Source organism: Carcharodon carcharias, chromosome 9, assembly GCF_017639515.1.
Source record: "Carcharodon carcharias isolate sCarCar2 chromosome 9, sCarCar2.pri, whole genome shotgun sequence".
Taxonomy (NCBI): Eukaryota; Metazoa; Chordata; class Chondrichthyes; order Lamniformes; family Lamnidae; genus Carcharodon; species Carcharodon carcharias.
Window position 1 is genome coordinate 15640804 of NC_054475.1, and position 21240 is coordinate 15662043.

The 21240-nt window shown below is 45.6% G+C and overlaps 1 protein-coding gene across 5 annotated transcripts in view; it reads left to right on the forward strand.

The window, feature by feature from the left end:
* The first annotated feature begins 575 nt into the window (after nt 1–575).
* Nucleotides 576–21240, forward strand: part of magi3a (membrane associated guanylate kinase, WW and PDZ domain containing 3a) — a 104670-nt gene continuing 84005 nt past the window's right edge. For 2 of the 5 annotated variants that reach the window (XR_005943979.1, XM_041195195.1), the window contains exon 1: nt 576–996. Coding sequence is in view for 4 of the 5 variants with exons in the window: in XM_041195195.1 (XP_041051129.1) it covers nt 726–996 (271 nt within the window). In the remaining variant the exon portion in view is untranslated. The remainder of the gene's footprint in view (nt 997–21240) is intronic. The other 3 variants (XM_041195191.1, XM_041195192.1, XM_041195193.1) reach the window with 2 other exon arrangements.

Here is a 21240-nt window from a genome sequence, read left to right on the forward strand (position 1 = left end):
CCCCCCCTTGCTCAGTGGGCACTGACCCCACCCCCCCTTGCTCAGTGGGCACTGACCCCACCCCCCCTTGCTCAGTGGGCACTGACCCCGCCCCCCTTGCTCAGCGGGCACTGACCCCACCCCCCCTTGCTCAGTGGGCACTGACCCCACCCCCCGTTTGCTCAGTGGGCACTGACCCCGCCCCCCTTGCTCAGTGGGCACTGACCCCGCCCCCCTTGCTCAGCGGGCACTGACCCCGCCCCCCTTGCTCAGCGGGCACTGACCCCACCCCCCCCCACCCCTTGCTCAGCGGGCACTGACCCCGCCCCCCTTGCTCAGCGGGCACTGACCCCTTGCTCAGCGGGCACTGACCCCTTGCTCAGCGGGCACTGACGTCCCTACTTTCCGGGGGGGCGCGGTATTGGTGGGGCTAAATTTGGTGGGCGAGAGAGGGGCGGGGCTATCAAAGAGGCGTTGCTTGTAAAAAGGGCGGGTCGTTAACCGGGGGCGTATCCAGTTCAAGGGGGCGGAGATCCGGGGGGGGAGGGGTAGCGCCGCCTGTGATTGGCTGTTGTAAGCCCCGCCCTACTAGTGCCTGCGTGCGGCCGCGCTGACACAATGGCGCAGGCGGCGCACGGGCCCCGCAGTCAGTGACAGGATCCCGGAGGCCGGGGAGCGCGAAGCGAGAGACCGGGGACTGGGGAGCGGGAGGCCGGGGCTCGGCCGGCCGGCCCCGAGGCCCCGCCATGTCCAAGTCTCTCCGCCGGCGGCGGCACTGGCTGAGCCGGGCTCAGGAGGCGGCCGTGTCCGGGGAGGCGCTGTCGCTGGGCGGCGGGGCCGAGTTCGGGCAGTTCCCGGTCCTGGGCTCCCCTCTCAGCGGCTCCGAGGTCGGCCACAGCCCCGGGGACATCCTGCTCGAGGTCAACGGGACCCCGGTCAGCGGCCTGACCCGCCGCGACGTCCGGGCCGTCATCAAACACTTCCCGCAGCCCGTCCGAGTGCGGACAGTGCGGCCAGGTGAGGGGGAGGGGGCAGCGGGGATGAGGGGGAGGGGAGAGGGGCTGGGGGCGTGGGGAGAGGACCAGGGGGCGGGGAGAGGATGGGGGCCTGAGGGAGTGGGGAGAGGATGAGGGCCTGGGGCTGTGAGGAGAGGAGAGGGGATAAGGGGTTTGGAGAGGAGGTGGAGAGAGGGCTGAGGGGGTGGGGAGGGGATGTGGAAGGGACGATGGGGCGGGGAGGGCAGGGGATGTGCAGGGGGCTGGGAGGGGCGGGAAGGGGATGTGGGGGGGGACGAGGGGGATGGGAGGGGATGTGGGGGGGGGGACCGAAGGGGAGGGGAGGGGATGTGGGGGGGGGACCGAGGGGGAGGGGAGGAGATGTGGCGGGGACGAGGGGGAGGGGAGGGGATGTGGCGGGGACGAGGGGGTGGGGAGGAGATGTGGCGGGGACGAGGGGGTGGGGAGGGGATGTGGCTGGGACGAGGGGGTGGGGAGGGGATGTGGCTGGGACGAGGGGGAGGGGAGGGGATGTGGCTGGGACGAGGGGGAGGGGAGGGGATGTGGCGGGGACGAGGGGGAGGGGAGGGGATGTGGCGGGGACGAGGGGATGTGGCGGGGACGAGGGGATGGGGAGGGGAGGGGATGTGGCGGGGACGAGGGGATGGGGAGGGGAGGGGATGTGACGGGGACGAGGGGATGGGGAGGGGAGGGGATGTGGCGGGGACGAGGGGATGGGGAGGGGAGGGGATGTGACGGGGACGAGGGGATGGGGAGGGGAGGGGATGTGGCGGGGGATGGGGAGGGGAGGGGATGTGGCGGGGACGAGGGGATGGGGAGGGGAGGGGATGTGGGCGGGGACGAGGGGATGGGGAGGGGAGGGGATGTGGCGGGGACGAAGGGGCAGGGAGGGGCGGGGATGAGGGGGCAGGGAGGGGAGGGGATGTGGGCGGGGACGAGAGGACGGGGAGGGGATGTGGCAGGGACGAGGGGGAGGGGATGAGGAGGGGATAGTGGAAAGAGTGGATGGTGGGAATGTGGGGGGGACCATTGCGGTGCAGGGTGGGCAGTAAAGGAAAACATGGATGAGAAAGAGGGACTCAGTGAGGATTTGGGATGGGGGCAGAATGGGATACTGAAGACTGGGTTGGGAAGAAATGGAATGGGGAAGGAAATGGAAACCTAGGAGACATTGATGTAAGAAATATCAGGAAAGTAGATCAATGGGAAGAAATGACGGGATTGGAATCTGTAAATGAGGGGGAAGTTTGGGAGAGATACAGATCAAGAGTGACATGGGAGAGTAGATAAGAGCTACAAACTGGGGATGGGGGTGAGGAAAAGATCAGGGATTGTCGGAATAACCTCCGAAGAGATACTAATCAATAACCTTGGTTAGAGTGATTGGACAATGACAACTGATCATGTACTAAAACCGTTTATTGTTTAATGAATTGTGTATGTTTTTTGCTCTGCGGCTGGTACTGTACAAATGGAATGGTGTTGGGTTGACATGACACGCTGACCTGGGTTTGTTGGGATGATTCAATTCACACACACTGTCTAATCTCAGTTAGTCTGCTCTGGCACACTGCTGGATTAAGGGTCCAGATACATTTATCCAGAAAGATCATGAGAGAGAGGAAAAGAAGAAAATCACTTCGGAATATATTCTACACTTTATAGTCAAAGGCCAATGAAATCGAGAAATTAAATGATATTATAATTTAGACAGTACAAGGTGATTTCTTGCATTTAAGGTTTGAATTTACTTGGAGCTGGAGTTATACTATATCATCAAAGCAACTTCTATCTTGGCCAAAAGCTGATTTGAGGTAAATTTTATGACCAAACATTCTAAGTAAAATATAAAATATGAAAAAGAACAGAGTAGAATGATGTACTGGTCATCAGATTAGGGTCTTTACGTTATCAGGGTTGAAAGTTAAACAGCCATTAGAGCATGTTCAGTGTGGATGAGATATACCACTGGATTATTCTTCAATCTTGTTGTTTTACATTTTATTTGTAAGATCAGCTAAATTTGACAGTGGGATAAATATTCACTCCAGCAGTAGAAATCAATTCTTTCCTTTAATAACCTGCTCTCCAGACAATGCAATGTGGACCATTTTCATAGATTTAGCATTAAGCAGAAGCTGAGTTTCTGTGTGTAATAAGTGCTGCCAGAAATCTTCCTAGTCTTTGAACTATTTCCCCATGGGCTCAGGCAGCTCTTTGGAATAAACCACCCTGTCTGTAAGTCCTTGGCTGTCTCGCCCTCTGCTGTGAATGGATTCTTCCCAATTTTCTTTCTATGCTCTTCCTCTGATGACATTGGTGTGCATTGAGCAGGTGATAGATATCAGTGTATATAACCTGATCCTGTGTCTCTGTTGACGTGTTCAGAGACTCATTTGCAGGGCTGCAGGTGCTGAGTCTGTCAGCAGCACCAACAGCTTTGTGAAAATCACGGTCTTTATGAGAGGAATGAGACTAGATTTAAGAACGGTTATGTAAGTTGGGCATGTTCTCGCTGGGGAAGAGAAAGTTGAGAGGTGATATGATTGCTGTTTTCAGGATTCCCAAAGGACTGGATAATGTTGACCATGACAAACTGTTTCACCTTGGCTAGAACAATAGAACCAGAGGACATAGCCTGCACTTGAAGGGGAAACATTAGAAACTAATTTGAGGAAACAGTATTTCAGTGAATGAGTGGTCAATCTTGGGCTCCCTGGGGAGATGGTGGAAGCAATTAGTATGAACTTAAATGCAAATACAAAGGATTTCTTTCAGAAAATATTTTGGGATCTGGTATCTGAATAGCTTGAGACGTGACGTTTGTGAATGTAACATGCTCTGGAGGAACAGGTGTCTATGGTTCCCAAAGCTCTCCACCACTGGGGGTTTTCCTCACCTCATGCCTGGTTCTGTTGTTGACTGACAGAGATGGATCACAGTGATTAAGCAACAACTCCATTCTTGTTTCATGTGACTATCAGGACGGTAAAGGTGAACTGGGTGGACCCTGGCCTTTATTGTGTCTCAGCTCTTGGGTTACTATCTCTCCTCGTCACAAGTGGCCTCCTAGGGTTGAGTTTATCGAGGGTTGCTTTGGTGCTGAGATCCCTAATTAACCCAGTAGAATATTCAGTGTACCTGAGACACGTTTGATGTTAAATATTCAGAATGTACTAAGTAATCCCTCAGAACCTTGGATATTTTAAAAATAATTATATTTCTACTGTTTATGTGGCATGCCAGTAACATGAATAACCTGTTTGCAGGAGTTTTGTCTATGGCTTAGTGGTAGTTTTTCTGTCTCTGTGTCAGAAGTTTGCGTACAGATAGCTATCAGAGATGCCATCATTTGGAAGAGATGTTAAATTGAGGCCACATTATGTGAATGTTAAAGATCCATCAGCAGTATTTGAAGAGGAGCAGGGGAGGTGCCCTGCCTAACATTATCCCCTATCAACATTGCTTAAACAGATTATATGATCGTTATCACATTGCTAATTGTGGGATTTTGCTGTCTCCATAGTGACTGCTGTGTTTCTGACATTACAACAGTGACTGTATTTCAAAAGTACTTAATTGACTGTAAAGCTGAAATATGCGATATAAAGAGCCAGTGGTTGAATTAGGGTCTGAGGGGACACACGGCTGTGGTTTAACAAGATTTCAAGGATCACCAAACTATAGTTCAATCAGAGTTTGAAGGATCATGGAGGCACCTCTACTCACACTGGGGAGGAGGGGTCATTTAGGGCTCAAGATACCAGCTGTGGCGGCAGAGGACACAGATAGACTGAGGTTGTAGAGGGTTTGGGGCACAATTCTGTTAACGTACAGATTCCCGGTGGCACATGGCAAACTGCTTACGATGCAGCCTCTCATGCTCATGACTGTCCCCCTCCTTTCTCTCGCCCCCGTGCCCTCCCCCTCCTTTCTCTCGCCCCCATGGCCCTCCCCACTTACTGACAAATGTGGAGTTTGTCCTTAGCTTGATCAAGCTTGATCTGAATAATGTGTTTTCTTCCTCTTTTCTCTCTTTCCCCCTCAAATGTTCCCTGATTTTGTATGGGGAGTTGGAGATTGGCAGTTGCGGGGCTTTAGCTTCAGCCCTTAGGGAATGGTAAAATGTTGAGTTGGTCTTTGCTTTGCGATATGGAGAAACTTAGGTTGAGCTCTGATCTTTTCCCACTTTATCCCTGCTCCCTCAATGTAAAACAGCAGCGGGGTAACCTGGTGGGAATTGCTGATGAACACATGCTATTTGTTTTTAATAGGTTAAAGACACCACTAAAAGCGAATGTCTTTGGGAACTTAGGTGCTCTTATGTCTTATGGTCTTATTTATAGAGTGCTTGGTAGCAGCAGTTGTTGCAGTATTTATTGGCACTATGCATTGTCACTTGTACCGGAAACATAGGGTTAAAAGTCGTTTTGGCCGCATTCAACATTGAGGTACATTTGTGTTCTTGGAAGATGCCCAATAATTCAGTGGCCACCACTGTCTGCCTTGGTGAGACAGTTTCCTGTTTTTGTAAAGCTTATCTTGAAGATGCCACATGTGCTGTGAAATGTCAGTCACCTGACTGTCTAAAAAATGGAGTTTGTTTATCATGGGTTGACATTTGTACTCAAGATGGGGGATGCCAAAGGCATGAGAATGAGATACTCTCCCACTTCTGTCATCTGTGCATGTCAAACACTCCCAGGGCAGGTTCAGCATTGGGTTAGATATAAAGTAAACTTCCCTCTACCCTGACCCTATCAAACACTCCCAGAGCAGGTACAGCACGGGTTTAGATAGAGAGTAAAGCTCCCTCTACACTGTCCCCATCAAACTTCTGCACTCCAAACAGCGCAGAATCACTAAAACTTATTTTTTTGAGACCTTGTATTCAAATTGACTCTCTCAAAAGGTACCACTGGTTGTGAAATGCTTTAGGAAATCTTGCAATTAGGAATGGGCACTGTATAAATGCAAGTTTTTCTTTCTTGCATCACAGAACCATCAGAAACATGAGCAAACTTTGCTGAAATTGCCCATGGATTCTCAGCCTCCACACGGGTTGGTGTGTGAGGGTGTAGGAGCTGTTGTGAACACGTCAGGGACTGTAGGGGCTGAGTGAGCTAAGTTGAGCTTGATTCTTCGTGCCCTGTTTTAATGTATTTTTGGATGATAGTGAGCAAGAGTTTGGGAGATGGGTTCGGTGCTTACTGTTGTGACACTGATGGTTAGGCAGGGCCTGTACAATCTAAGGAATGTTTTGACCTGGCTCTGATCCAAGCTGCCCAACCCCTTGGAATATGTATCCGTGTCCAGTTGTCTCATTGTTTCTCAAATGTTTCTGCTGCATTACATCTTTTGACAAAGCTAACTTTAACTTCCATCCACCCCCTTGTATGCGTCATCTCTGACCTCTCTGTTCCAATCCCTCCTGTGTCTTCCACACTGAAGTTAATTTCCCTCCTACCCCTGGTGCCCTGAACAGTTTAATTACAGCATCTGATACTTGCTTAATTCCTCGCAAATACAGAGCCGGGTGGCTGTTTTACTGCTCACTTGTGGATTAAGGAAGGTTCTCTTCATTTGGAATATCTGCCTCCAGTCCTGCAAACTTCGCTGCACTCCTCCAATTCTTTGAGCATTCCTGATTTCCTTGCCCCACCAGTGGAGGCCATGTCTTCAGCTGCCAAGATCTTAAGCTCTGGAATTCATCCCCTAAATCTCTCTCTACCTCTTTCTCCTTTAAAACATTGCCTAAAACCTATATCTTGGCCACAGTTTTAGTTACCTCACTTAATATATCTCCTTATTTGGCTTAGTGTTAGATGGCACTTCTATGAAGCGCCTTGGGAGTTGCTATATAAATGCAGTTTGTTGCTGGAGTGTATTGGGATTGTAGCGGAAATTTTGCATACAAGTTATATAACACTTAATCTAGACTGATCTTGGTTAGGAATGTTGATCTGTGAAATACACCCAAGCACAGTCTTAGCATCAATAGTGAAGAATGTGTAACTCAGTTACTGGTTGGCCGGAATTAGTAAGGCTGATGGGCCAAGGGAGCTGGATTGATATCAGTTGAGATACAGTAACAGCATTGTGACTGCAGAAGCCAACAGCGTAGAGGAGAAGAGTTGATGTACAAAATTGAAATTCTCCTGAGATAATGCTGGGTTTGGTTGCCAGGCTGTGTTTGTAGTGATTTTCCCACCTGCTTTCTGTAGTTACAGTGTCTTCTGGTTAACTGACTCACGTTTTAGCACTTGCATGTGTCGAAGCTGACTGTGTGTCTCGAACAACCAGCTTTGCAGGTGGAATTCTCTGACTGGCACAGTGCTAATTGATCACGCTGGTCAGAAACCGTGGATTTCCTTGAGCCAGGATTGTGATGGGCCGTGTTCTGAAAATGGATTTGCATGAATCCTTTTGTTTTTGTTTCACTTCGTAATCAGTTTCACTATTGAATGTAGTAAATGAGGAGGAGGATGGTAGGAAGGTTCTGAGCACGCCTGCAGTCCATTCAAAAAGGAAAAAGGCAGACATGCATTCGTTTAGCTTCTTTCACAATCTCCAGATGTCCCAAAGTGCTTTACAGCCAATGATGTGCTTTTTGAAGTGTAATCACTGTTGTAATTTGGGAAATGCAGCAGCCAATTTGTGTATAGCAAGATCCCAGAACAACATTGTGAAAATGACAAGATAATCTGCTTTAGTGATGTTGATTTCAGGGCTAAATTTTGGTCAGGATGCAATGAAATTAATTCCCCTGCTCTTCTTCAAAGTAGTGCCATGGGATCTTTTACGTCCACCTGAGAAGGCAGGCAGGGCCTTGGTTTAACATCTCATCTGAAAGATGGCACCTCCAACAGTACAGCACAGCCTTAGTCCTGCAGTGGAATGTCAGCCTAGGTTTTGTGTTCAAGTCTTTGGAATGCTGTTTGAACTCATAGCATTCTGACTCAGCGGTGAGTGATGCCCACAGAGTCAAGACTGACAAATGAAATACATTTAATGGAATAGCTTTTACTATCTGCACAAAAGCTACTGTGAATGTTTTTCTCTTGTCCACCTCCCATGGTTTAAGTATGAGTTTGCTTGTGACTCTTGTGTGTTCACTGTACAGAACCTCCATTTGATGTGACCAGGAATCCATGTTTTAGATTCTTAAAAAGCTAGTGAAACAGACTAACTGGTTGTGTGTTCCTTGCTGTCTGTGGGATCCTCTTAAGTAGCGAGTTGGCTTTTGACTGACTAATGACTGGCAGCACTTCAAAAAGTACTTAATTGGCTGTTAATCACTTTGGGATATTCAGAGGAAGTGAAAGGTGCTATATAAACATTATGTTAAGTTGCTGGATCTCTTTTTTATTTCTTATGAGGTTTTGGTGTTGCTAGCTAGGCCAGCATTTATTGCTCATCCCTAATTGCCCATGAGGAGGTGGTGGTGAGCTGCCTTCTTCAACAGCTGCAGTCCATGGGGTGTAGGTAAACCCACAGTGCTATTAGCGAGGGAGTTCTGGGATTTGGACCCAGCAACAGTGGGGGAACAGCGATATAGTTCCAAGTCAGGATGGTGAGTGACTTGGAGGGGAGCTTTCAGGTGGTGGTGTTCCCATGTGTCTGTTGCCCTTGTCCTTCCAGATGCAAATGGTTATGGGTTTGGAAGGTACAGTCTAAGGATCCTTGGTGAGTTCCTGCAGGAGTTAGGGCAGTGATGAACTATAGTTGGTAACAAAGCTGAGTTTAATCATTGATGCTTCCATTGTCAAATGGCTGTTGTCATGCCATGCAGACATGGCCTCTTGTGTGAGGTAGTAGAAGGTGGGCTGTTAAATTTGCAGGGCTGTGGGGAAAAAGGCAGGGGTGTAGGGCTAAGTGAGTTGCTCTTGTACAGAGCCAACATGAAATGACCCTTCAATGCTATATTCTATGATTCTATGACCAGTGGAGCTGTACCTTAGTGTATTGTCCACACCTTCTAAAGAGGAATAGGAGATATTCTAATAGGTGCCTTTTTTGGACAGAATTATTCCAGGAGAGAGACTGTAAGTTGTTTGCAAATCAGGAGCTGATAGCCTACAAGAATGAAATACCAGTGAATGTACAGAAATTCTGTATGCTTGTTAGGCAAGCTTAGGTGGCAATTAGTCACAGGAACTGCACAGTAATCAGATCTATAATTAGAAGTTGAGCCAGTTTCACTGAGGTGCAAGGGGAGAAGCAGCTTATAACTCCCATTCTGTAAAGTATTATTTAGAATGAAGGTTTAATCAGCAAACGGAGATCTAAAGAAGCTCCAGAAAGATTGCATAGGCTGGTGCTCTTAGTTTCCTCTCTCCCCAGAGAAAATAGAGGAGTCTTGATAATGGTCTTTACAATTTGTTATGAACTCTGTAGAGATCTGTAATTCCTTAAGATAAAGATTTGAACTGCGGGTTGGTAGCTGAAAGAATGACACAAGATTTCACATTTTAAAACTTTTACTGTAACAAATAACTAAAAGCACCATTGACGAAACACTTTTTTAGTAGACAGCTTGTACTTTAAGCCACAGAGAAGCATTCCTCTTTTATACTTATCACCCATCACACACTCCATGGAATTAGTCAGAACAAATCTCCCAGAATCTGCAGAAGGCTGCAGGATGTATCTTTTCGACTGGAGACGGTCTCTCTCTCTCCTGTGTCCAGCTATAGCAGCTTGCAAAATCAAGCAGCCTTTTTCTCTAAGTTAAAAGATAAATACTGCGGATATGGAAATCTGAAATAAAAACAGAAAATGCTGGAAAGACTCAGCAGGTCTGACAGCACCTCTGGAGAGTGAAACAATTAACATTTTGAGTCCTCATGACTCTTCAGAGCTCTGTTAACAGTTTCTTTCTCCACAGATGGCGCCAGACCTGCTGAGTTTTTCCAGCATTTTCTTTTTAAAAAAATTTGTCTTTTTTCTCTGCTGACCACACAGACCTCTTGACTGCCTATGATGTTAGGTCAGTCAAGAAATTGCAAATTGTTCGTCAATATAACCATCTGCACTGATTAAATATTTTAGCGCTTTGTGTAACTTGATTTTTTTGTTGTAAAGTTGGTAATTTTAAATTAATTTCCAAAATTTGCAGATAGGTGGGTAAAGTAAAAGTGAGCTGGCCTTGTTTACTAACTCACTTTCTGGGTTATTGGATGTATGATCTGGAAGTCATCAGAAAGCCTAGAAGAAATTGATTTGAAACTAATCAGTTCTAGGAAATTGACCTCCTGTGCTGTAAGTTTCATTCAGCCTATTGTACCTGTGCTAGATCTAGGCAAAAGCAGCCTTGCTTAGCCTCGCATCCCCTTTTGTTATCTGTAAGCCTGTAATTTCCTTATCCAAGTTCCTGTCCACCTCCCTTCTAAAATTGAATCACTTTCCATCACCTTTTCAGGTCACGTGTTCCAGCTCCTGACCACTGAGTGAAAAAAGTTCACATCTCCCTTCTAGATGTTTTGCAAGTAATTTTTAATATGCTCTCTGGTTATTGACCTATGTGCCAGAGGGTAGTTTTTCTAGATCTACTCTTATCAAAACCCCTCCTCTTAAATCTCTATTAGATCACCTCTTAAGCTCCTCTGTTCCAGGGAGAAAAGTCCTGACTTTTCCACTGTTTCCTTGTAACTGAAGAGTCACTGGTCCTGAGTAACATCCTGATAACTATTTAATAATGAAGTGACCTTGAATAATTCTTCTCAGCAGCAAAGTGAATCTCTTTCCATCCCCAATGCCTTTACTGTAGGATTTTCCATTTGGAGGATGTTTCATGGTTGATTGGACTTTCCCTTTTCTGAGAGCTGGTTGGTGATGCATATGGCAAGATTCCATGATAAGAGAATTTCATTTTATTACCGAAGCGCCAAAGTTTGCCTCCAGTCAATGCTGGAATTCATTGCTTTGGTGGGTCTGCGCTGGTGCGTGTCACTGTTCACAGGATGGGTATAGCACTGACCTATGCATGCATGACTTCTCTGACTAGCATACAGCATTGGGGGTACCACAATGTTTGTGGAAGTCACCAAACTTGTCAGAGTGATGGGTTACTGGACAAAGACATGTTGTGCTGAAGAAGTGGGAATGGGGATGATTGTGCTCTGTTTACAGGTCTTTGGGTGATGCCTCAAAGATTTGAGAAAGAATAGCTATCTTCTTTGTTGGCTGGTTGGGTTGAAGCTAGTCAAAGTCGGCCCTCTGCTGGTGCCGTGCTAATTATTGTATTGAAGTAATTAATCGGATGTCGAGTGCTTTGGGATGTCCCAAGGGGGTGAAAGACACTCCATAAATGCAAATGTCTTTCTTTTACCATTAGTGAAATCAGCTAATTTACCAGTGGCCAGGATTACACCCAGAACCTCCCAGGGCTCAGATATTACCTGGAAAAACTTGAGTTTGTGTAACAAAAACAAAAATTGCTGGAAAAACTCAGCGGGTCTGACACCATCTGTGGAGAGAAAGAGTTAATATTTCGAGAGCCAGTTCTGAAGCCGTCATCTGGAAACGTTAACTCTTTCTCTCCACAGATGCTGTCAGACCTGCTGAGTTTTTCCAGCAATTTTTGTTTTTGTCTCGGATTTCCAGCATCCACAGTATTTTGCTTTTATCTTTGAGTTTGTATAACATGGTTAAGATGTTCACTCAGGAGGGAAAGCAAGTACTGATTTGCCATTCCTGAGCAACATGTAAATAAAGCTGCATACATCTGTGAACTTGCACTGTGCCCTCTGGGGCCTCCTGTCTGATTCCTGATGTGCAGTTGGAGCTGCGCAGTTTGTCAATAGCGTTTTAGCAGGTGATGCTTGAAGCTGCTGCAGAGCTTTAATCATTGACCATCAGCCTCCTAGTGTTGCTCTGTCAGCAAAAGAAGCCTTGGTGTGGGGGTTGGGTGCCTATCGAGTGACACCCTCACAAACTCCCTCTTACATAGCTGATTTGTTTTTCAAGAATGTGTTGACCAGTTCAGTCGAACTGGATCATTATTGTGCTGAAGGATATAGTTTACAGAGTGATAGATTTCCACATGTACGTGATGTCTGCCTGACTGTGTCATTGAATGGGAACACGTGAGTCTTTTATAAAATGCAGCATTGTTGGTTTGAATATAATTCATGTGACCCACTGAAGTCTATTTCAGTCTCTGGAAAATTGTGCTATAAATGGCCTCGCTTTCTATCCAGGCATCAACCCCCTGACTCGTAATTGTAAAGGACATGTTGCAGAAATAAGTGCATTTACCTTGTGCTTCGCGGGATTCCATGTGTGGTGCTTTCACGTTGTCTGAAGGTGGTAGTTAGCGAATAAGAAAGCCCGTTCCTCTGGAAATTTAAATGGACTCGGTGCGAAGGATTTATCAGTGGGATTCCTGCTGCATCGCTTGTCTGGTCCTTGTTTGATTTCTCTAGCATTTTATCTGTACATTTGGAGAAAAAGAATGAACTTTGGTAGCACTCATTGACCTCCGGACATCCTAAAATGATTCAGAGCTAAGGATGCACTTTTTGTGTGGTTACTGTTGTAATGTAAGAATGTGGCAGCCAACTTGCACACAGCAAGATCCCACAAGCAGTAATGTGGTAACGACAGATCACCTGTTTTGGTGATGCTGGTTGAGGGCTAATTGTTGGATTGGAGACACTAAGGAGAAGACTGCTCTGCTTTGAAATAGTGCTGTGGGATCTTTTACACCTGCTTAAGGGGGCTGTTAAGACCTCAGATTAATGTCTCACCCAAAAGTCTGCACTTCCAGAATCACAGCAGTCCCTCAGTTCTTGGGATTGTCGGCTTAGATTTTGTGCTCAAGTCTTTGGGGTGGAACTTGAACCACAACCTCCTGACTCAGGTAAGAGTGCTACCCAGTGAAACGCAGCTGACACTGATATGGGGGCAGCAAACACTCTGCTTATGAAATAGTCTTGAGTAGAGAGCCAATTTTCATCAATAGGAAAGTGAAATGGATAAGAGGACACCCCCTGTAATCTGAGCATTTCATTAGTGTGGATTTTTGAATGAATCCTGAGAATGGAATTGAGCATTTAATGTGCATTTATATTTCCTGAGCTTGCTTGTTATGAAATGCCATATTTTACATTTTTTCTGCCTGACATTCAATGGCATTACTATTGCTGACTTCTCCACCATCAATATCCTGGGTAACCATTGACCAGAAACTTAACTGGACCAGCCATATAAATACTGTGGCTACTAAAGCAGGTCAGAGGCTGGGAATTCTATGGCGAGTAACTCCCCACCTGACCCCCAAAGCCTGTCCACTATCAACTAGGCACAAGTCAGGAGTGTGATGGAATACTCTCCACTTGTTTGGATGAGTGCAGCTCCAACAGCACTGAAGAAGCTGGACACCACCCAGGACAAAGCAGCCCGCTTGATTGGCACCACATCTACAAACATTCACTCCCTCCACCACTGACGCACTGTAGCAGCAGTGTGTTCCATATACAGATGCACTGCAGTAACTCACCAAGGCTCCTTCAACAGCATCTTCCAAGCCCGCGGCCTCTACCATCTAGAACAGCAAGGGCAGCCGACACATGGGAACACCACTGGCTGCAAGTTGCCCTCCAAGTCTCGCACCACCCTGACTTGGAACTGTATCACTGTTCCTTTACTGTTGCTGAGTCAAAATCCTAGAATTCCCTCCCTAACAGCACTCTGGTAGTTCCTACACCACATGGTCTTCAGCAATTCAAGAAGACAGCTCAACACCACCCTCTCAAGGATCAGTAGGTATGGAAAATAAATGCTGGCCTTGCTAGCACCAACCACATCCTGTAAACAAACATTTGAATAAGTCACTGTCTTCCAGAACATGCTCTTCAAACAGCTTCTTTCCCATTCCATTCTTGGGAGCCCCTCTTTGCTTCCAGTTGGTTATATGTTCTTATAAATTTCTTGATCACTACTTTCTCGTGCAAGTAACGAGCCTCCAGGAAATCAGTTTTAATTTTGGTCTTGATAATGTATTGGGCAGAATTCAATGAGTGATGTGGCATCTTGTGCTGCTCTCACTATTTATTTTCCTCCTCCTTGCCTCTACTCCAGGGTAAGTGACACTGTGTTGTTCGGGCTGTGATCAATCAGCTCGATACAGACTTGGAATTCAACCAGATAACTTGTTAGTGTGTGCAGTGCAGACCTTCACTGGATTGCTGAACCTCTGAATCTATGGGCCTTACTCAGACTGCGATCTTAAAGTGACACTTCCAGCCTGACTGATTCTCATTGTCTATTGATGCCAGCAAACAAATCTGTTATTGAATTGTGCAGCATGGAAGAAGGCTTTTCGGCCCATTGTGGCCTCTGCTGTCTTATAAAGAACTATCCAATTAGTTCCACTGTTCTTACTCCTGCCCCATAGACCTTCTTAAAAATTTCTTTTTTCTGGTTTACACCTGATTTCCTTGTTGAAAGTTACTAGTGAATTTGCTTCCCTATCAGGCACTACATTGCAGACTATCTCCTCTCTGGTTCTTTTGCTAATTACCCTAAACTCGTGCTCTCTGGTTACTGACTTGCCTAGTTTCTCCTTTTTTATTCTATCCAAGCCCTTTATAATTTTAAACAGCTGTATCCTTTGTTTTGTTTACTCAAAGGAGAATAATCCCAATTTCTCTAGTGTCTCTTCAATCCTTGAACCATTATGGTAAATCATCCCTGCGCACACTCCAAGTCTTGTATTAAAATCACCCATGTTTCAATGAGGGGTGCAGACATTTTTAGACTGTGGGGATGGAACTGTTGGTACCAGGTTCTTGCATCAATAACGAAGTTAAGTTCTACAGGGTGTGGATTGCAATTGTTCCTGCCCCAAGTAATTAATCATGGGGTTGAAATATGGTCAACTTATAGGAGGCTCCACAAAGCACTAGAGCCATATCATCAACACTGCCTGCGGAAGATCTTACATATTAAATGGGAGGGCAGACACACCAACATTAGTGTCTTCTCACAAGCAGGCACCACAAACATTGCGGCTACAATCATCTGCCATCAGCTTTGTTGGGTTGGTCATATGGTTCGGATGTCAGGTACCAGGCTCGCAAAACAGGCTGTTTTCTCCCAGCTTTGTCAGGACAGATGTACCAGAGGAGAACAGAAGAAGCACGTCAGGGATGTGCTGAAAGCCAACAGGAAGAAATGCAACGTTGACCTCAACTCTTGGGAGACAATTGCCCTGGGCTGATCCAGATGGCGGCAGAGTCTGTGGGAAGGATCCCACCATTGAGACCCAATGACGAAAAACTGAAGAGGAAAAGTGAAAATGGTGAAAAGAGCATACCATGACCCTAACTGATGATACACGGCCAGACATCCCACATGATCAAATGATTCACGTGCCATAAGGTCTGTGGATCCTGAATCGGCCTCGTCAGCCACCTTCAGATTCGTGGAAGACAATCACCTAGCAAGTGAGGGATAGCCAATACTAATAATCCCTAACCTTCAAAGCTTGTCGTACTGAGTACAAGGGATTCACAGTGTACCCAGCTGTTGTCAACTATGGAATGATTACCAGAATGTTGATGAAACCTGACTCTGAGATGAGCAGATTTAATTACATTGCGGATGAACAGGCATCAATACTAAAAGAGTATCGTTTTTCCAGAGGTCAGATTTAAGCCAGTTGGAATGCCATTCCAGTTTGTGTTTTCCTTGGCATGACATTGGGACTCCTTTGGATGAGAAACCTGCGTGAAGGGGCAAAGGTGAGAGTATGGTGTACAAATTGGAACAAAGAGGGGGAAGACCAGTTAATGGGTCAATAGTGGTAGTTATGTGGTGCAATGTTTGAATTTTGAAAGGGTAAGAATTGGAGAAGGAAGTGAATAAGAAAGAAGGAATTGGGATCCTGGGATAGTTCTAGGAAATTGAGTCTTTTTAAAAAACTTGAGGGTGCAGGAGGGAGGGAGGCACTGTAGGTTAGGGTGTTTGAAACTTAGGCCTTGGGGGCTTCCTGAGGTTATAACCATGGCTTAGTTGGCAACACTGTCACTTTTAATTCAGAAGGTTGTAGGTCCCATTCCAAGGACTTGAGCACAATATCCAGGCTGATGCATCCAGGGTAATATTATAGAAACACTGCACTGTCAGGTGCTTTTTCAGATGAGACAATAATGGGAGACCCGTACAACCTCTTGGGTTTGATAGATCCCAACGTATTATTTCAAAGGAGAGCAGGGGAGATTCCCCATTGTCCTGGGCCAGTATTTAGGACTCACCAACATCAGGTGATCTTTTCATTATCACATTGCTGTTTGTGAGAACTTGCTGTGCACAAATTGCCTGCCTACATTACAGCAGTGACTCTATTTCAAAAGTACTTCATTGGCTAAATGGGACAACTTGTGACCTGCCTGGTGCCTTCAGGGTTGCTACAAATGTGCACCTCAGATGGAACATTGCTGATCATGTCCTGGCCCCTTATTTTGTTTGGACAGTGGCATTGGTGAATACCATGTTTTGGGCCGTGAGGTCTGTAGTTTCTCTTTGTTTGAGCTTATTTCTTCCCTTGCTGTGAAATAATTGGTGTGAAGCAATGCTCAGGCAGATGTGTGCAGCTGTGCATGGCTCAAATGGATCTTGTGGTGATTGACTCTGGGTGGCAGATGTTGGCTGTTTAGCTTGAGCGCTGTGCAAAACAAAGGGAGATTTTCAGCACTGAACCAGCTTTGGTGCAACTGGGAGTTAACTCTAAAATCCGGTACATTTCTTGTGAATTGGTTTATTGAAAAAATTGGGTGAACGTTTTATTATACGTATTTTCTCTCATCACCTAAAGGCACTTGGGTGACATTGATCTTGGTTTGATTAGAATTCTGCCAGGAGAGTGAATAAAATGTTTTGAAAATGAAGAAGTAAATGCCTTAAAATTACCGGCAGCTTGCAGAGTCATTGTTTAAAGCAACAGAGAGGGAATTCTTCATAAATTATTCATTCAGAATCTCAGCCTGTATACTTATGCAAAACCTCCCATGATCCCAGTGAATTGATTTAACAATCTGCTCTTCGCTTTTAATTTCTTCGGTGGCCTTGCCCAATCATGGGACCCTTCTTGTGTGTGCGTGCACTTTTCAGGCAATGAAGTACTTTTTGAAGCGTAGTCAGTTATAGTAGGAAGCACAGCAACTAATTTGCACACAGTCAGCTTCCACATACAAAAATGTGACAATGACCTGACGATCTTTTTTTGTGTTCGTTGAGCAATAACTATTGACCAGAACACTGGGCAACACTCCCCCGTTTTTCAAGATATTGGGATCTTTTACGTTCACCTGAGAGGACAGAAGGGGCCTCGTTTTCCCATCTCATCTGAAAGAGTGCTCCCTCAGTATTGCACTGGGAGTGTTGGCCTGGGCTATGTGCTTAATTCTTTTCAATTCTGTCCATTTTCTTCTATCAAGGCGAAAAGCAACAGCCTTATTAATACTTAAATGTGCCGCTTTTTAAATGTGGATGATCAGTCTGTAACCACTGGGATAACATTGAATGAAATCTCTCTATTCTTTTCCCCAGTCACATCTTGTTATATTTCCTTCCTGAGCTGCTATTTTTTTTGTTTTCTCCCCCCTCCCCCCTCCCATCCATCTCCTGAAGGTTTGCTGCATGGCTGTAGTACAGTGCGGGAGAAATCTCAGGGGTCAAGCTCTTTCACTGATTGTTCATCGAAGGAGATCTAATTCTGTATTCATGGTGCAGAAAAATCTCTGCTGCTGAGCTCAGAGTTAATTAAACTGTGGGTGACCTGAGAGACTGCTATTACTCATAGACCTTCAATCTCCTTTTTTACTTTAGCAGTTAAATCTCCAAAGCTGGTACACGCCCAGGAGCTGTGAACTTGGTGCCAGGAAACATCCAGGTCTGAGTGCACCAATCAGAAAGTCAGCGCTTTTTGGTTAATAACAATTTGCATTTATGTCACAATTTTCACGCTGTAAAAATGCCCTAAGGCTCTTCGCAGGGGCATTATCAGATAAAATGTGACATCAAACTGCATGAAAGATTAGGACAGGTGATCAAAAGCTCAGTCAGAGGTGAGAACTAGAGAGAGAGGGATGATTAAAGAGGGAATTTCAGAGCTTTGGGCCTAGGCAGCTGAAGGCATGGCCGCCAAGGATGGTGCGAAGAAAAATGTGCAAGAGGCCAGCATTGAAGGAGTGCAGAGACGTCGGAGGTTACAGAAATAGGAAGGATGAAAATTTTAACTGATGATAGCTCCCCAGACCTGGAATCGTACAGCAGGCTTGTAAATCAATCTCACCCTTATCTGACAGCTTGTGCAGACTCTAGCTTACAGGTCAGATTCAGCCTTTATTCTGACTGTGGCTGAATTCAGCACCTGTTGATTTCTTAGGTGTGGGTTGGGGGAGGGTGCGGGGGTTGGGAGGGAGTGCAGCGAGATGTTGATCCTGAATGCATTGGTCAGTGCCATTGCATAGCCTTGTTAATCTAACTGGCTGGAAAAATGAAAATTATTGCAAGTGCATATGGGGCAGATCTGTGACTGGAGGAGTATACTGTGGGTCGCTGCAGGCTAGGCTGGGAGGCGTACTGGGTTCATTGTCTAGAGCAGAGGACCAGGCATAAACTAAAACATAACATTTTCTATTGTGCCTTTCACACCCTCGCTGCCCCAAATTTCAAGACAGCCATTGAAGAATTTTTAAAGTTTTCACTGTTGTAATGTGGAAAATGTGAAAAAACAAATTTGTGGGGGGCAGGCAGGGCCTCAGCTAATGTGTCATCCAAAAGACTGCATCTCTAATAGCTCAGTGCTCCCTCAGTACTGCACTGGAGGTGAGGTGTCAGCCAAAGTGAGTAGTGGCATAATTAAGCAAGGTCAAGTCCTCGTGCTTTCACAATTTGAGGTTAGCCTTGGCTCAGTGGGTATTATTCTCGCTCTGAGCCTAGAGGTTGTAGGTTCAAGTCCCACTCCAGAGACTTGAGCATGAAATCTAGGTTGGCACTTCCAATGCAGTCCTGAGAGTTGGACAGGCAGAGACATATTCAACCAAGCCCCTGACTGCTCCCTTGATTCCATGGTATTATTTGAAGAAGAGTAGGGGTGTTCTCCCAGTATTCTGAACCAAAGCTGCTTATTGTGTGCTCGAGTCCCTGGTTCCATCTAGGATTTCTTAGATTCTGCGTACTGTTGGGTTTAAGTGCCTAGTTCTCATCAAATGTATTTGTCATTCCTCTGTTTATTCTGGGTATTGTGTAGTGTTCTATATTCAGTTATTGGCTTTGGATAGCATGGCAAGGAGGTAGCTGTGGATGGCTAGAATTTAGTTAGCAGCAAAAATGAAATGCGATCTGGTTTGGATATTTGTGTTTTAGGCTATATCAGAAATTGAAAGTGTACGCTAGTATGTTGCAGAATACCAATTCAGCAGGATTCTTGAAGCTCGCTGATATTCATCCATGTAACTTAATTCCAGAGGTTTGTTGCTCAGATATTGAGACTGATGCTCCTCAGCCAGTCAATAATGTGTGTTTCACACTTGCTGTAAACCACCTGCTGTTGTTTTGTGGACTGCTATACTTGTTTGACTAACTGCTGCCGATAGTGTATGCACCAACCATCTGCCTTCTCAGCACTTTCTGACCTGATGGCAAAGTGGGAGGGAGAAGGATGTGGAGATGCTTTGGGCTGATGTGCTCAGTGTATTGGGACAAGCTGTAATTGAAGATTAATAGGTGTGAGAGATTGCCTGTTATTGCAATTGATTTTTGTCAATTATACTGGAGGTTGTGATCAATATTCCGTTAAATATTGATTCTGGATGGGCTTAATTGAGTAACCTGTTTATACCACAGCATTGAGTAGCTTAGAAGACACAGGATGCTCGTTTAAGAGATGGGCACAGTTGCTGAATGCTGGCACTGCAAACAATGACTTAGAGTGCCTCAGGGCAGTGGAAGATCAGAATTTATTTTCACATGGAGCGAGGACATTAATTGGGCAGGAAGGAACAAGATGATTAGTTTTTGGTGAGTTAACTGACTCATAAATGGTTCTGTTGGTGTTTGATTATGAGTCAGTGTGTTTTTAAAATTCTAGCTGTCCTCTGTTTACTTTCAGTCATTGGTTGAAAGAGAAGTAATTAAACATTGGAGGATTGAATATTTCCAATTGTGCTTCATTTGACCTCATTCTTTCAGAATTCCCTGCCTACCTTTCTAATGCCACCCTGCTGGTTTCTTAAATGAGTTCAGAGTCCTGACCTTAACAAACCTCCCTGCCCACCTGTTCAATTGTTGATCATGCTTGCTTGTTCTCACTCACTCTCTTTAGAAATATTTGTTTTCCATTTGCAGTCCTAAATCTGTGTTCTTCTGGCATATCTGAAAATAATCGTTATGCATTTAGTTTTTCTGTTCTGTCGAGTACCTTTATGCATCTTTAAAGCCCCCCTCCTTCCCTTCTCCCCACCCCCCAAACTTATTTCTCTTTTAATCCAAAGAGAATGTTGTAGTAACTCACGAAAAATCCTTGGCTGCATCAGAGATGATTGTGAGAACCCTGTTCAGATAAGAAATAGTCTTCTGTGGGATGATTGTTAGCCAGGACACTAGTTAACCCCTGCTCCATCAAATAGTGCTATAAAATCTTTTGCATACAGTTTAGCAGTCAATCAGAGCCTTGTTTTAACATCTCACCCAGACGATAGCCCCTCTGACTATGCAGCACACCTGCGGTACTGCAGTGGAGTGTCAGTCCGGATTATAAAGTGTAGCTCAGTGATGAGGAACTTAATCGTGAACCAGATTCGATTGTGATTGCGCCATCTGCTGCAGAATTGTCAAGTCAGTTACAGGAGCTCTCAGTGAAAAGTGCATTCAGTTCTATTCTGTTTAGTAAGTTAAGCTGCTACCTAAGGGGCAACAGTTCTTATTTAGTTGCAGGCACTGTCCAGGACAAAAGTGTCAGGAGAATTATACCAGGCTTTAAATAGTTACGTGATTACTCATTGCATCTGTTAGACTTGAATTTCCTTGAGTTTAGAAAGTTGATGGGTGAACTAATCTGTGTTGAAAGCAATAAAGGGCTTTTTAGAGGCAGCAACTTGCCAAGGCTCCTTCTACAGCACCTTCCAAATCCATGACTTCAACCTCCTCGAAGGACAAGGGCAGCAAATGCACGGAACTATCACTATTGGCAAGTTCCCTTCCAAATTATACAGCATCCTGGCTTGGAACTATATCG